At 38.1% G+C, this 16,614-nt stretch overlaps 1 protein-coding gene across 5 annotated transcripts in view; it reads left to right on the forward strand.

Moving 5' to 3' along the window:
* tmtc3 (transmembrane O-mannosyltransferase targeting cadherins 3) overlaps positions 1-16,614 on the forward strand; it is a 34,307-nt gene that overhangs the window by 2,355 nt on the left and 15,338 nt on the right. For all 5 annotated transcript variants that reach the window (XM_037105948.1, XM_037105947.1, XM_037105949.1 and 2 more), the window contains exons 3-12: positions 231-449; positions 3,590-3,689; positions 5,361-5,476; positions 5,699-5,871; positions 9,776-10,028; positions 13,057-13,205; positions 13,311-13,431; positions 13,663-13,774; positions 16,037-16,140; positions 16,319-16,488. In XM_037105948.1, the coding sequence (XP_036961843.1) occupies positions 231-449; positions 3,590-3,689; positions 5,361-5,476; positions 5,699-5,871; positions 9,776-10,028; positions 13,057-13,205; positions 13,311-13,431; positions 13,663-13,774; positions 16,037-16,140; positions 16,319-16,488 (1,517 nt within the window). The remainder of the gene's footprint in view (positions 1-230; positions 450-3,589; positions 3,690-5,360; positions 5,477-5,698; positions 5,872-9,775; positions 10,029-13,056; positions 13,206-13,310; positions 13,432-13,662; positions 13,775-16,036; positions 16,141-16,318; positions 16,489-16,614) is intronic.

Genomic DNA, 16,614 nt, shown 5'->3' on the forward strand with positions numbered 1-16,614 from the left:
TACAAAGTGTCTTTTTTGGAATCAAGGTTGTATTTACTTTCAGGGGTGGTTCAATGGCAGTTGGGGTTTAGGTTTTTTTTTTTTTAGGTTGATGAAATTTATATAGGTCCAGATAAACTTTAAGGAATCACTGTTAAGCTTCACTAAACAGTTGTCAGCCTTTAATTTCTCTCTGTCAAGTAACAGACCTGCATTTAACAGAACATATGCCATGTTTATCCCAACCACAGGAGCGGAGCCATAAATCTTACCGACCCTTGACTGTACTCACCTTCCGAATGAACTACCTCTTCAGTGAGCTGAGCGCAGCTTCTTACCATCTGCTCAATGTTGTTCTACACACTGTAGTGTGTGTGCTTTTCCTGCGAGTGTGCCGGTTGTTCCTGGACAAGACTTCTAGCCTTGTGGCAGCGTTGCTGTTTGCTGTACATCCCATTCACACTGAAGCTGTAAGTGTACATTTACTTGGTAAAGGCAATTGATGTAATGTGTGTTATAACAGAAAATATCTTAATTCAGAAATTATTATCCCTCCTTAGTGTGATATATTTCCTGTTGGCACAATCACTAAGTTCAATGCTTAAGCAGAAATTTGTGATCTTTTTCAGTTTAATTTTTAAGTTACATAAATAAGTGCAGCATAAGGTCACCACTGGAGAGAGCCGGTGTTTTTTTTTCAATAGTTCAGGTCAGAAGTGTCCATTTCATAAGATCCTTATTCAACCTTTTCAGTTCTAGGAGGAAAATACCCAACATAATGCTGGAGAAATGTTAAAGCTATTACCAGTACAGCACTTTACTGTTTGAATTTAGATAGTTTGCTAAACAAAACACTCATGGTTTGTTTCAGTCAAGGCAACATGCCAAGATAATCCATGTGCGACTTAATAAAACAGTCAGTGCTGTTGCACTAGTGTTTGGTTAGTAAGTGAAACCACACACTAACACATTGCACAAAATAAAAGTGCCACTACACCACGTCAGCACTCAGTGGTGCTTCTTAACAGGGTTATAGTTTTGAGGTCCAATAAGGTGTAAAGGAGCCCATAGTTCATAAACCATGTGTTTATATGCATACTGTACATGTTATGTCTTCCCTGAACAGGAGCAGAACATTAGGAAATAACTTCTCTGCTGTGCTGCTGTAACATCACAGGCACGGCATTGCTCCAACATGCCCGCCAGTTCTCTCTGTGGGGTGGGGCATTTTAATCAGACATTGTCTCAGTTTTTCTGCTTCTGAACAGCTGGCAGTATTTATGTCCTCATCTATCTGTTTGTGTCTGGTTTTTCAACGGGATCAATAGTAAAGATTTCCTACCTACTATTAGAGCTGTAGAAGCCACCTCAAAATCAAATAAATGTTTTAAAGAATAACGAGATGATGCCCTTCTCTGATTGTCATGAGTACATTTTCTAATCAGAGACATTCTTAAAGATGATTCATCGACTGAGTAATCTTTTACATTCCCAGTCCAGCATTGTTAGAGTCCGTCCCTCATAGCCTGCTTAGGTTGTGGCAATACCTTCTCTAAGAGATCCTCTCCTCTCCTTGTGGATTGTGCATGTTATTAACTCACTTTTCAAAACTTTAGCTTTTCTTTTCACGTTTGAAAGTAAGCAGTAACAGCTGTTTATCATGAATGTTATCGGTACCGCACATTTGATCTTTAAACTGAAGTTGATGGGAAACCAAAAACCCTTTGCTTATTGTTTATCATTTGAACTTGATCTTGTTGTCTTCTATAGGGCCTGTCTAAAAAGGCTCTTCCCCAATTAGGACTTGTAATTCATCCTATTCAACATAGCTGAACTAATGACCAGACAAGCTCTGACCAGAGTAGAAAAACAAAGAAAACATTCTGCTTCTTGGGATGGAGTGCTACTGTTACACAGCATGCGCCAATCTTCCTCGTGGTGTTCTCTAATCTATGCAGAGTCTCTCAGACTTCTTGAATGGAAACAATTTGCCTCACAAATGAGCCCTTAGAGTTAGTCCAGCAAATGCCCTTCATGTTATCGCCGTCTGGAATCTCTCTCTGAACGGATCATTTGTTTTTGAGTTATGCTCCAAGCACTGAAGGTCCCTTTATGATAAGGGGGTACAAAGAGTCCTTGTGTGTCCCCATGTCTTTCTCAGTGTGATTTTTGGATCTGTTGTTTTGAATGGAGTCCTTAGTTTTTTTGTTTTTTTTTCCAGTTTATCCAAGTATCTTTAAGTACAAATTATTTTGTGTCATTGACACCTGTATGTTAAGGCTCTAAAATGGAATAAGAGGAAAGCACTTACTGGAAAGAGGCACCCTGATGCTGTAGAGTCAGACACACAAAGTGACATGAAAATTGGATTTGTAGTCTAAGTAATTCAGCCAAATTTAGCTGTAGTCACCTTATCTAACATTCCGCAGAATAAGCTTTGATGTAATGATGAGAATATTTTAAGACTGCCCATAAGCAGCAGCACTGCGAGTTACTTAGATGTCCTTGTTGAGCTATTAAATGCAAAGGTCACTGTGGCAATTGATAGCTCAAAGTATGTCTAGACGCATTTAGATAATGTAGTTCTTAACAGTCTTAAACAGCAACAAACTAAAACTACATCAGAAATTCAGTCACCTTATCAGGTCAGCTACAGTATTATGGCTGCCTGATAAAGCAAGTGCAGGTTAGCATTGTGAATCTGTTAGTGCAGTAGGGTTTTTTGAGAGCTCTACACTGCACCATTCAAAGGACACAGTGATACACAGTATAGTAGCTCTATAAATGAGTAACCAGTGAGTTATTTCCTCTGCCACCATTTGCCGCTTTGTAGGTTATTCAAGGAACAACGCATGAGCCTTATTTAAACCTGTCTATGTAGTTGTAACCATCTTATAATGCTTAGTATGCTCTTAAGGGATGCATGTGAGACTCAACAGACTCTTTGTAAAATGATTTGTTGAACCTTTATGTGTGGTTTTAGGATATGTCGGTTTCTAAGAAATCAGGTCTTTGTATATTAGTGAGATGTTATTTCTTCCACACGAGGGCAGTCATCATTTACACAAATGACAGGCGTTGCTGTCGAAGAGACTGTTTTACAGAGATGTATATCTGCTTACCATCTCCTGAGAAGATTTACCTGAATAGACCTGTTTTGATAGCTGGATTCAAAGGCTTAAATGTGTGGACTCTGGCTACTCCGTAAGTCAAGTAGATCTGTAATGTCATGAAAGAGAAGTTCTATGCTTGATTATATTCTTAACTTGAAGTGTATCAGGAATTGTGCAATGTGCTGCTAGGCTTTTGTCAGTGACAGTTTCCCACAGGTTGAGGATTTATTTGTGGTGGTCTTTGACCCATGGGGAGGAAGGGTCATGTGCTGGAGGATAGCTCTGACACTTTCGACACCTGAGTGCCCATGGCAAAACAGCATGGCATTTTGAAAGTAATGTCTCAATGTAGTATTTTTAATCTATATAAATGAAAATACACTAATGTTGAAATAAACTCACAGTTGTCCTCAATTAGATGTAGAATGAATGATTTAAAACTATAAATCAGTATGGAGGGACCGCTGTACTGACTGCTGTCATTTGTTTGTCATCAGGTCACAGGTGTGGTTGGCAGAGCTGAACTCCTCTCTTCAATCTTCCTCCTGGCTGCTTTCCTGGCTTACACAAAATCAACCAGTGCAGACCACTCCATCGGTAAGTCCAATGTACCTCTCCTGTCTTGCACCAAGATTTACTGTGTTCATGTTATGTCAGCTTTTTTCCATTAAGACACTATTATTAGAAACATTCAAGACAGAGATGGGAAACAAAACTCAACATGCCCACTGGTGACTGACTATAGGATATAAGTGTTGCAGTCCTCCTTATTCATTGATAAGCAGTAATAGTCCACAGTTCAAGAAGCTTCTTGGATAAGAGGTAAAACATCTTCAATAAACTGAGTCAAGTCTAGCTGCCCATGATACAGCACCTAGATTTACCATGACCTGGATGACTGAGAGCCTTCATCAGTATCCACAGTTTAATGTCTACGGCAACAGGGGACGCTGGGAGAGGATCAAACAAATGACTCTGAGGAAAACTATCAGGGTTCAGAGTTTTAGGGCCTCAGTTTTGTTTCCTAGATAGGTCAGTTAAGGTTGGATCTACTGTTGTTTGATAACATGCCTGTTTCTGGTTGACTGCAGTTACATTAACAGTAACACAGTGTTCATTGTTGAAACTATAATGCAGACACACCTGTTATGTCCTGTGTTTCATAGGCAGTTTGTTGTTTGTGGTTCTCTGTGTCCTGGAATCTGTTAAGTAATTGGAAGTTGAAATTTTATTTGTACCCTGAGGAGAATATTTATGTTAAAACATCAGTGCCATACAATTTTGTTTTGTATGTGCAACATGCAATAACCATACACAACATGATAAAGGCCTTCAAACCTTTATATTTGAAAGGGCTTACTCTAGTTCTGCGTCAGTCCTTTGTTAACATTTGAAAGTAACAAAACAAACAGAAACCATACCATACATTTTAATTAAAGCCCAACCTTCACTCTTGATTTTTAGACCAATACAATACATATGTGAGAGTATAGAATTACATAACAAAAGGGTGTCCTGGTGGCTAAGGAATTGGGTTGCCAACTTTGAACCACAATGCCCCCAGTGTGCATCTGGCCAGCAAGTTTTGTTGCATGTCCTTTCTTAACCCTTTTCCCATCATTACCTGTCTGATCTCCACTGTTGCTGTCCAATATACAAAAGCCCCACAGACTATATCTAAGCTGCTGATATATTCATTAGATAATGGTTGTTAAACAAAAAGTTTTTAATCAGTTGCCTTTCACAACGAAGACTAACAAGTAGTGGAAAAAAGGAACAAGTTCCATAATGGTGTTTACCAGACTAGTTATGATATTTAATGTAAACTCATGATGCGTAACTGGAAAATAGTGTGCCTGGGTATTGGCAAATACGATATGACTTCCATTTCCGCGTAACGTACTATAATTGACAACATCCACCCAGCAAACACAAGGGTGAATTCTGGACTTTTAAGTGGTGTTTTATCAGTGATTGATGGCCACCTTAGTGAAAATGTTTAATGTTTGCTTATGTGATATTTTCCGGGTTCTCTATGTTGATTAGGAATATCTAAATGTTAAATAAATAATGCATTTTAAAATAGGATAACTTGGTTGTGTCTTTAATTTATTCAGGAAAGAGAAGGCTAAACTGTACCAGGAATTGGCTTATCATTTATCGAAATAATCTGTCTAACTAGAATCTACCCACTTTCATTATGGCAAACCACTGTAAAAGGTTGTTTTGGTGTTGTTATTTAAGAGTATGCTTTTATTTGTTTTTCAGTTTGGGCTCCCATCGCTCTGACAGTCATTCTAGTGGCTGCAGCAACACTGTGTAAGGAGCAGGGAATCACTGTTGTGGGCATCTGCTGTGTCCATGAAGTGTTTGTTGCACAAGGGGTAAGGCTCTGAAATGTAGTTGCTCTTTGTTCATATTGGTTACATCTGCAACATCAAAGCAGGGCTGGCTTTTTGCTAATTTTTCACGTTACACATATTCATTAATGCAGTCGAAACAAAAAGATCTGTTTTTACATCAAAATGGAACAGATCTAAAGTTGTGCAGAAACCTCTTTACATTGAAATATTGAGTTGACCTATTATATCTGTTGCTGCTCTCAGTTTACGTTGCCCATGCTTTTGGACACGCTACGCCACGTCCTGCAGGGTAAAGATGGTTTCCCCTACGCTGTCCTACAAACCCTGCTGAAGCTCATTGTCCTTGTCATCAGCACCCTGCTGCTCGTCATTGTCAGGGTCCAAGTCATCCAGTCCCAGCTTCCTGTCTTCACCAGGTAGGCTGCATTATCCAATCATCTGCAATTAAATGGTGATTAAATTGCATTTCAGCTCTGCAACCTTTACACTTAAATCTCCTTGATTATAAGGAATTTATTATTATTATTTATTCAAAGTATTTTTTTTAACGCTCTAAGCAGTGTGATGTCATAGTGTGGTGGAGTTGAATTTCAGTCGGCCACATTTATTTAAGAAGTCTAGCTCTACAGTTGCTGTTTCTCATCTGCACAAAAGGAAAAGACATTAGGAAATACTAAGAGACTGTGGAATTCAGTCAGTGTCATTATTTAGATGTAAATGGATTGCAGTATTATATAAACACATTATACTACTCTGGTTCTCTATTTATGTCAGATTATGTAATAGTTTACATAATGTCTTTATTTATTTGATTAAAGTAGAAAATCTTCCCATGGCTTCTGACTTCCTGCAGCTGATGGATGTGACTAACAGCCCTATATCTATTTTGTAGTGCATAGAGCACTGCCTGAAAATGAGTGTTACATGGATACATTTGCATTGTAGTTGCTTTTCAGTGTGGCTCTCATTCCATGAGCTCAAATGTTGAAAGTAACCAGCTGTTGGGCGTTCAAACCTCTAAAACAACTAAATAAATACTCCCTGTAATCCTCTTACAGGACAGTGTACGAGAAAAGCTGCTATGCTTTTCAGCTTTTTTTTTCTTGCTGATTCTCCCGCAAGGCAAATGTGTTTTTTGTGATATGTATGCTGTTACATGATATTTCCTAGCAGAGGAGTTTTATGATTTACATGACATTACATTGACATGAGTGAACAGATCTTGTAGAGCTAACAAGATCTCATCTAGGTCATGATGCATACCTGCTGTACTCATCAGTGCAACCATCTTGTGCATCACAAGATTTGTACTGTATGTGCATGTTTAAAGAGCTCAAAATGCAGGAGAGTCAAGTTTTATGTTGAAGACCAGGTTTTGGGGCGAGGGTTTGACGTTATTATTTTCTTCCATTTGCTGGGGCAAATGGGTCAGAAATCTACTTTCCCACAGTCAATTTAAACTTGCCTCTATACATATTAATTACTGGTATAGTCCTTACAAATTATTTGTTTTATTTATAAGCAGTTATCAAATTGAAACAAATACTAAAGTTAATTTTCATGTTTAATCTCTCTGCCTGGCATAGATCCATAGCTGGAGTGTCAACCAACAATATCTTACTAACCTCCTGTACCAGGATAACTGAAATGTTCAATTGCGCTGCAGCTCTTTACGCAACCTTTTTTTTTTTTTTTGTTACTGAGTGATACTGTGCATGTTCAAATAATACTTATAAAGAAGTTAACTTGAAAGAAAAAAAAATTTACAACCTTTAGACAAAGGTTTCAAATTAAAGAATCTTCTTGTCCTGTTCAGAAAGTCCAAAGTCTGTTTGCCTGAAGGTGTGTAAATTTGAAGAAGGACATTTTCATCTTCAATTTTTCATTTTATTTTAATTTATGCAAGTGAAGACCTGCATTTCTGATCGGTTAAACATACTTTATGTCAGTGAATGAATAAGGAACTTTAGTTATCTATTGTATTTATTACACTTTTATTAAAAAATGTATGTGTGCATGTAACAACGGACTATGAATCTTGTCAAACTGAACTGAAGAAATATGGTGTAATTGCAGCTTACACTGCATGTATACCTATAACTATAAAAGTGTCAGTTAAAACAAATTTTATTTGTTGTTTATTTTAGATTTAGTTTTCTGCAGAATCTGTCTTTTATAGCAACAACAACCTAACCTGAAGTGGATAATATGACACATATGAGCGTGTAATGGTAATAATTCAGGAGAAATACAGTATTTGGGTTAACTATGTGACCCATTGAGAACACTATGCCAATGGCCAAATGTTAAAAACTCTATTAGATTAAGTGTTGACTCTAGACTATTTGGAAATAGTCTGTACAGGATTCCACACAGACTTAAACTAATGGCATTTGATCATGAAGATAAAATTCCACACAATTAGCCTAGATGTGCTAATCCTCTGGCTGTAATCCTAAGGATGTCTCCGGATTGTCTGTGAGAATTTCTGTGTTCAAGCCAAAACAATATTGTACATTTAGATTATCACCAGTTATGATCAGTTTTTCAAAGAGGAGGCCTACTTCTTTGGAAAACTAAACAAGTTTGGGCTACCTGCTGGACCTGATCAGTTTAAATACAAATAAAGACAGGAAGGGCTTACCTGACACCAAAGAGAGATCTAGGGCTGTCACTGGCAGCTTCGTAGACAAAACATATTCATTGTTTAGTTTTTTTTGTTTTTTTCTGCAAATTCAGATTCTTTTGTTGTCAGAGCCTTCCTCGGATCGGTTTTATATTTCTGTATGCATTAAATTTCAACAGCTACCAGCCAGAAAGCCATACATTTTCAGAATGGATATTTATTGTCACATGCTAACGTCCCCTTAATGACATTGAGGACCTATTAACCTTTCATGTAGCACCACCATGTGGTCAGACTTTCTCCCTGGCCAGCAATTTGGTCAACAGCAAAAGGTCACAAAAATAGGGTGGAGTCATCATTGCAATTTGCCATGGAGGACATCCAGTTTACCAGAGGATAAATCCTAAAGTTTTTCTTCTGACCCCTGACATTTCCTTTAGTTCATGTTAATGCCAAATTTCACTTACTCAGAAAAAAAATGATCAACCAGATTGCAATGTAATTTATGACTCATGCCTCCTTTCATTTCTGACAGTCCTGACGTTTCTTTATCAAGATGAAACCTTTCACTCAACTTATCTCACTCTTTAATAGAAACGTTTCAATTTAAAGCTGACAGCTAGTCTGTGTGTGATTTCCTCTCCCAACCAGTGATGTTAGAATTATGGTTGGTAGTGAGCACTCGGGAGGCTTACCATGATGACAAAAATTGTAAGACTATCCTGTTCCACATTAAAACTAACAGAATGTTAAGAGTAAGATGCATCAATCTGTGACAGAAAAAGTAAACGTCCATAAATGCAAAGCTAAGAATGTATTTATGACATCTCTGTAAGGATTTTGGAAAAGATAAAGATCCAATTATCAATGAATACATCAAATACATCAAATACAATGCACTGTATTGTACTTGATACATTGTGACATGTGTGCTTGTAAAACTTAATTTATTAAAATGTATTCATGTTCAGTCAAATTTAGTGAAGTATGGAGTAGGGTAGGACAAGGCAGCGTGTCCCCTCAGTGTTGTTGTAAGGCTACAATTGGATATTGGTTCACCACTGTAGCCGCCGCTGCTTCTCACCGTTGCTCTGACATCAATCTCCATCTGTCTCACCCTGCAGAGGAAACTATCTCCTTTTACTGCAGACATACATGCCTGTGCCAGGTGTAATAGTGGCCTCATCTCCGCACCACATGTCCGTAACTTAGCTTAGTTTAGCCTTGTATGCTAATAAAACAACATTGGCCGTCTAGCCAAGAACGCTAAGCTAAGAAAACTGTGACTGAACATGGCATGACTTAGAGAAACACTGACCCTTGGGAATAGAAACACTGCTGCCAGAAATGTAAACAAGTGTCTTGGGTTCACATAACTGTGCTGGTTTAATAAGGAAATAATAAATGGGACATGGAGATGTAATGTTAGTGCAGTGAGCAGCATCAAACTTCTTTTCGTCCATCGGCCCAACCCTAGTATGAAGGGGACCAAATAAGAGAATATTTCAGCAAAATATTTCTGAAAATACATACAAAGGTTAAAAGTCAATTGTGCTGCTGTCTTAATTTTTTTTTCCAGATGTCAGATGTCACGCCAGTCCATATTAACCAGTTTTTTTTACCCTCTCCTGCTTTGCCCATGCTCTGCCTTATTGGTCTGATTAACTTTTCTTCTTTGTGTTTTTCTATTGTAGATTTGATAACCCAGCAGCAGTCAGCCCCACTCCCACCAGACAGTTAACTTTCAACTACCTTCTTCCTGTGAATGCATGGCTTCTGCTGAATCCTTCTGAGCTCTGCTGCGACTGGACTATGGGCACCATTCCTCTGGTGGAGTCACTCATAGACCTCCGTAACCTGGCCACCCTGGCGTTCTACATGTTTTTGGGCCTGCTAGCTTACCACAGCCTGCGCTACAGACACAGCTCGGCCAAGACTGTCATCATGGTGAGAGGAAGTTTGGTCAGATTATTCAAATGCACTATGATGCAATATGTATGGTCACAATATGTCAACACAGTTAAGTGGTCAGACTGTAGCATTGCTTAGTATGCTGTACGGCAGATGTGACACTGAGTCACTTCTTGATGTCAAAGGGAGGTGGCAAGTGGTGTCACGGGATGGGCCAACAGAATGTATTTTGTTGATTCAGACAACATACCACCATCTTTATCTCTAACACAGAGTGCAGCAGCAGCGTTGCTACACAAAACCACTTCTTTAAAGAGCAATCAATACAATTACAAGCATAGTGCTTGCAAAAACTGAGATTTGTATATCTTGTATAGGATACCTATAAACAAGAGCTCAATAAAACATATTTGTGGTGTTTCTTTTTTGTAAACCCCATGCATATGTTTGCTCCTTCTCAATCGAATGAAGGATTTGGCATCTGGGAAACAGCAGTAGCCAGAGGCATGATGAACACCTTGAGGGAATTTCTTTAAATCTGGCAAAGTGTCAAGCTAAGACTGTAGGATGATCTTCTTAGAACCTTTTGGTGGACTTGCTAAAATGTTGAAGTCATGACAGTACATATCCAAAAAGTCACAGATCAGATACCGATGTGGTGACACTAATCATAGACGATGTGCATGAAGCATCCACTTTCCAGAATTTGGAGCATGATGACAGTCAAATACATATTTGAACTGTATTCCATCACAAGTTTGTTTGGCTGATATTGAGCATCAGGTGATGCAGGTTTCTGCACTGTGTGAAAGCACACCCCATCAGTCCTTGTACTGCCTCTAAGTGAAGACAGTATGTTTCTCCCTGAATATGATTTACTGAAATCATACATGTCAATATAGTGATGACTTCAATTTTTCAAAGAAATGCAGTTAATACGATGTATTAAATGATATCAAAGTAGTCACTACATAATGCGTCTTGACAGACACAACTGTAAAAGGCAAGCTTGACTGATTGGTGGAGGCATACCCTTAAGGAAAGATGTGGTGTGATATTAAAGTGGTTTCTCGCAATTAACAGCCACAATCACATACAGAAACTGTAGATGATGATTTTCTGTCCAACCTAATTGGATATTATAGCAGAGCATCAAAGCTAATGCTAAAATTGGCCATCATTTGTAAGACGAAAGATTTTTAGTACCGTATCATCAGTACAATTGCTCAGGTTCTTACCTTTGTTGTCTACTTCTTGTTTTTATCTATAACAAATGTCTTGTGACGTATGCTGCATTCCGTTGTTGATTCACAGAGACAAAATCAGGATTGAAGGACATTCCTAAAAGCTCACTTTAAATCAGTACAAATGAGAAGAGATAAAACATAAGCTCTTTCTTAAGCTTCGAAGGAATGAATGAGTAGTGATTGTTCATTGTGGCACACAGAAACAAATTAGGATCTGTTGTGCAACAGACCCATGGCTCTCTTACTTCAAGGTCAGTAAACTTCCCTCAAAGCATTGCTCTCAGCTTCAGTTTAGAAAAGGGGACCACAAATCAACACAAAATAAACTGAATTATGACCTTTGTGTGTGACCAGTGTCAACTCTGGTTTGCTAAGAGCATTTTGGAATATGTTTCATAACAATATCATATCATATCATATCAACATACTTGGCTTCATTGCAAAGCTACCAGCTGTCTCACATGGAGCGCGAGACACATTTAGTAGTTTCAGAGAACAGCTCTCCACCAATAAGGCTCTAACTTGCCTCTCTTTCTATATTGGCTGCTAGGTGTGCCCAATTGTTACAATTAACAATAATCTTCATCAGTATTAACCTAATGTGAATGTTTTCATGTTGGGGGAAGCTGGAAGACCCTTAGGCAACCCACCCAAGCACAGGGAAAACATGCTCACTCCACACAGGCCCTAGAAGCTGTACATTTTTGACATTTTCCGAAAACATTTTGAAATGGAAAAGTGTTTTCAAAATTCCTGCTGATTAACTGGTAAATCAACTTATCATTTCATGTATTCTCTACACAGATAGGTGTAAGCTTTTTTTTAAACCAGGAAAACTTTGTAAAAATCACACAATTGTTGGTATACTCTGCAGTATTTTGTCAGGCATTTTTATGGAATATGATGAAGCATTTACAGTATGTTGGCTGTAGATACTTCTTTTCTTTTATATTCAGATTGCTACACAATGGTGAGTGGATTCAGATGAAACCTGAAGTCTTTACACTGAGCAGGAACCCCAAGGATAGACTCTCAGAATGCTTGACATGGTGACATTTATGGGGAGTTAAAGAAGAGTCAGTGTTTCTGTCCAATCAGTGTAATTGAAAATAGAGATGTTATTATTATAGTTGTACTAAAGCGATCCTTGTCCTGTGTTGTCCTTTGCTCTCATACTATTCCACCTGTCAATTAACAGTAGCTACACTCCAGTTCTGAGAACTGTGCTTTAGTTAAAGGAGTTTGCTGAAGTTTAATTTGTATGCATGTCTTGTTGCAGGGGGATGCACAACCTGTAATATCAGATCTCTTCTCGTTGGCGCACACATGATGAGATGGACAGATTTGAGCCTGCCTGTTGTTATTGTGGATAACCTTTTTAGAAGCTGAATCTAGTCTTGCAACTAGCAATTGTTTACATTATTGATTCATCCACATATTATTGTTTCAATTAGTGAATGATGTTGCCATTAATCTTTTTTTCTTTTTTTAAACTGTGAACTTAAAAGACATTGCTTGCTTTGTCTGGCCAACAGTCTAAAACCCATAAATATTATGTCGTATCAAGATAAACAGAGGTTGAATGTTCTGCTTTTGTCAGAAAGTTGATGGCAGTTAGATATTAGATTTTGAAAAAGTTGCCAAGTTATTTTATATCCAGCAACTAACAAGTCTATCTAATCCCTAATCTAAACCCTATCATAATCATTGTCTGTAGCTCATGTTAAGCATTATATCTGAATATTACAATGTTGTCAAGTGCATTTAATCAAGATGGTTCACGTGGATTTAAGTCTTTTTGTGTCTTTCACCTTTAGGCCCTGTCTTTGATCGTTCTGCCTTTTATTCCTGCTTCCAACCTCTTCTTCCCTGTGGGTTTTGTTGTGGCAGAGAGGGTCCTTTATGTTCCCAGTATGGGCTTTTGTGTTCTTGTTGCACATGGTTTCAAGATTGTCTCACATAAAGGGTGAGTGCTTGTCCAAAATGATCTTCTTTGAATTATTAAATGTCAGTAATTATTTTCTTTGATTTCTAACCAAATCAGTATAATTTCAAATGTTTTCTTTTGCAGACACCTAAAGAGGATTTCGTGGTTAATAATTGGGGTGCTTTTAACTACACATGCAGTTAAAACCTTCAACAGGAATTGGGACTGGGAGTCGGAATACACTCTGTTTACGTCTGCACTGAAGGTAAGCTGGAGAGACAATTAAGGCAGCGTTGCCAGAGCTTCTTGGCCCACTTCAATATGTCCTGGCTGTTTTCCAATGTTAAAACAAATCTTTAACCAACCTGTCATTAAAGGCTTCAATACACAGTCTAACAGATGACTCATCTTTTCTTATGATGAAAATGATGGATCAATCTTTCACAATACAAAACAAGCTAATTTTCATGATTTCTCCAACTGTCTGGTTCTTCAGGTCAATAAGAACAATGCCAAGTTGTGGAATAATGTTGGCCATGCCCTTGAGAACCAAAACAATTATGCGAAGGCACTGCAGTATTTTCTCCAGGCCACTCGCGTCCAGCCAGGTAAGAAACGTCAGTTGCCAATATGAGGAAGACCACTGCTATTGTTTGCAAAATATGTTCTTTGAGATACTGTGAGATCTCTCATATTCATGTTCTGGTTTCACTTGGATTCAGTGTCAGTTATTATTGTTGTCAGTTGACCATTTTTCAAGTTTTTTTTTTTTTAAGAAACTGTGTAAGAAGGTCTTTGTAAGTGCAAACAGAAACACCATCTAAAACATACAGGGCTAGGCAATATTGGTACACAACTGTTTAACTATTGGTATCGTGATATGAAACTTTATAGCATCTTAGATTTTGGATATCATAATATGGATATGGCTGAGTGTTGTCTTTTGTTGGTTTTAAAGGCTACATGACAGTAAAGTGGTATCATTTTCTGACATCAGCAGACTGTTACACAATGTAATGGTCCTATCATAATAATTGGTTTGTTGAGGCTGTCAGAGGTGTTGATTTTACTTTGATCATAAATCTGTTGAGTTGTTATGCAAGAACCCTTTTAAGTTCTTTACAGTTATTTTATTTATTTGTTTATTTATTTCGGTCAGGGTCTGCATGTGTTTGCCAGCGCTTTCCCTGTTTTTGTTCTTGTTTTCATGATATTTTTTAGAATGCATTGAGGGACTAATGTAAATTGCAATTACAAGTGTAATAACATGGGTGAGATGAATGACTAATTTTTCTGTGCAAATTCCCCCAGAAGCACATAAACATCAGGAAACCAGTGATAAAAGTTACATAATGTGGCAAGGGAAATTACATTTACGTAACAACACTACACACTGCACTGTATCACCTCAGAATTGCAGGGTTTATGGTTACTTTGTCCACCCTCTGTTAATTAAGTCACTGATCCCTTCTGATTCTTAATGTACAAAGTGTCTATGCTTCTGAATCTAACAAAGGCTCTTGTTTATTGTTCATTGGCTAATCACTTTCACGGCTATTGCAGATGCTAGTTCTCCTCTTCGATAGTCCACAATGGAACTGTAAAAAAAAAATTCGAAATGTGTAAAAACCATCAAAAATATTTTTCTTTAAACAAACTGAGTCAATACAATTAGCTATCAAGGAAAAATAACAAAGACAAATTGAAAATAGGGAGTGCAGAAAGGGGTGCAAATTAAACATGTAATTGGTTACGCTTTGCCATAAGAATAAAACTGTATGACTACTGTGCATAAATCTCGAAGGTAATGAAAGTGATGACTGGAAATAAATGTAAAGACTTACAACACCTAACCTTGTCCTTGTTCCCCAGGACTTTGTGCTTATACAGTTGTTTTGGATTGCCATTTCATTTCTGTCCACACATGGTAAACAGCCACCTACTATTCAATGAATCCATTCATTATACTCTTAAGAATCACTGCAAACACCTGACAAATCTATACCAAATTTCATGATTAAACATACATACATTAAAATCAGTTGGAGCAAGTTAAGCCTCTCCCAGCATGTGTTTTGCTTCACAGCTTAGTTTTCAGGAAGCCTGTCGTCAGCTTAGACATCAGCACTTTTGCCGGTTCACCACCCAAGAGTGTTCCTCCAAGATTAACGATGTAAATACATTAACCAGATGAGGATTTCCTGCTATGCTAATCATGAGGCATTGGGTTATCCTGACTGACCCCTTTCCAGCTTCACTCCTCTTACTGGTTCCCAGAAGGGTTTATTTTTCTTCTGGTCTCCTCATAACAAAGGTGCATTTTTACCCTAAATACTTCATTAGTTATTAGTTTAGTAGCATAGCTGTTAAAACAAAGCAAAATGGGAGAAATGTGTCAAAGTACATTTGGATAAAAAAAACAAGGTCAACTGAGGTGTAGAAAAAAAAAAAAAAAAAGAACTTAAAGGTCTAGTAGTCTTAAGAATAATTTTGTTAGTGTATAGTCACCTGAAACTAAAAATCATTGTGGGGTTAGTGTGTTACCCTAGAATGAACCTTTCATACCTCAAAAGAGTGGGGGTGCTTTCACAGAGTCCAACATGTTGCACTGCTGTGTTTCTAGAGTAGCCCAAGACGGACAAAGAGAACACAAGCCCTTTTCACAAAGAGATGCCCCAATATTGCCGCAGCGGTGGTTCTCCAAGTCTCCACATACACACTGGTTGGCCAATACTGCGTTTCTGATACAACCTCCAGATACAACCACTGGACCTTTGAAAAATAACCTAGAGGCTAATGCATGTTTGATTCTGTATAGCAGTTGATTTTTTTAATTTGCCTCTCTCATACTCTATACAATGTTTTTGCAGATGACATTGGTGCCCACATGAATGTTGGAAGAACCTACAAGAACTTGAACAGGTCCAAGGAGGCAGAAGATGCCTACCTTGTTGCCAAATCCCTCATGCCACAGGTATCTCATCATAATATGTATGGGTCACAACAGAATGAGGGCGGGATCATTCAGGAGGCATACAGTTACTAGGGACATAGAACACAGTGTCTGTGTTGTTATCAGACCTGTAAAATTGTTTCATTTGTATTTCTGTGCACAAAGCAGTGAAATAAACAACTTCTCAACATCTCCACAGGTTATTCCTGGCAAGAAGTATGCAACACGTGTGGCGCCTAACCATCTGAATGTTTACATAAACCTGGCCAATCTGATCCGCGCCAACGAATCGAGGCTGGAGGAGGCCGATCAGCTCTATAGACAAGCAATCAGCATGAGACCAGACTTCAAACAAGCCTACATTAGCAGGCATGATTTTTAAACTTTGTACCCGTCAGATTTCAATCTCTGAGCAAGATGAATCAACATTCAGTATGTTCACACATACAGGGCAAAACAATACATTACTTTTCAGTTTTTTTCCCTATATTGGCC

Source organism: Acanthopagrus latus, chromosome 8, assembly GCF_904848185.1.
Source record: "Acanthopagrus latus isolate v.2019 chromosome 8, fAcaLat1.1, whole genome shotgun sequence".
Taxonomy (NCBI): domain Eukaryota; kingdom Metazoa; phylum Chordata; class Actinopteri; order Spariformes; family Sparidae; genus Acanthopagrus; species Acanthopagrus latus.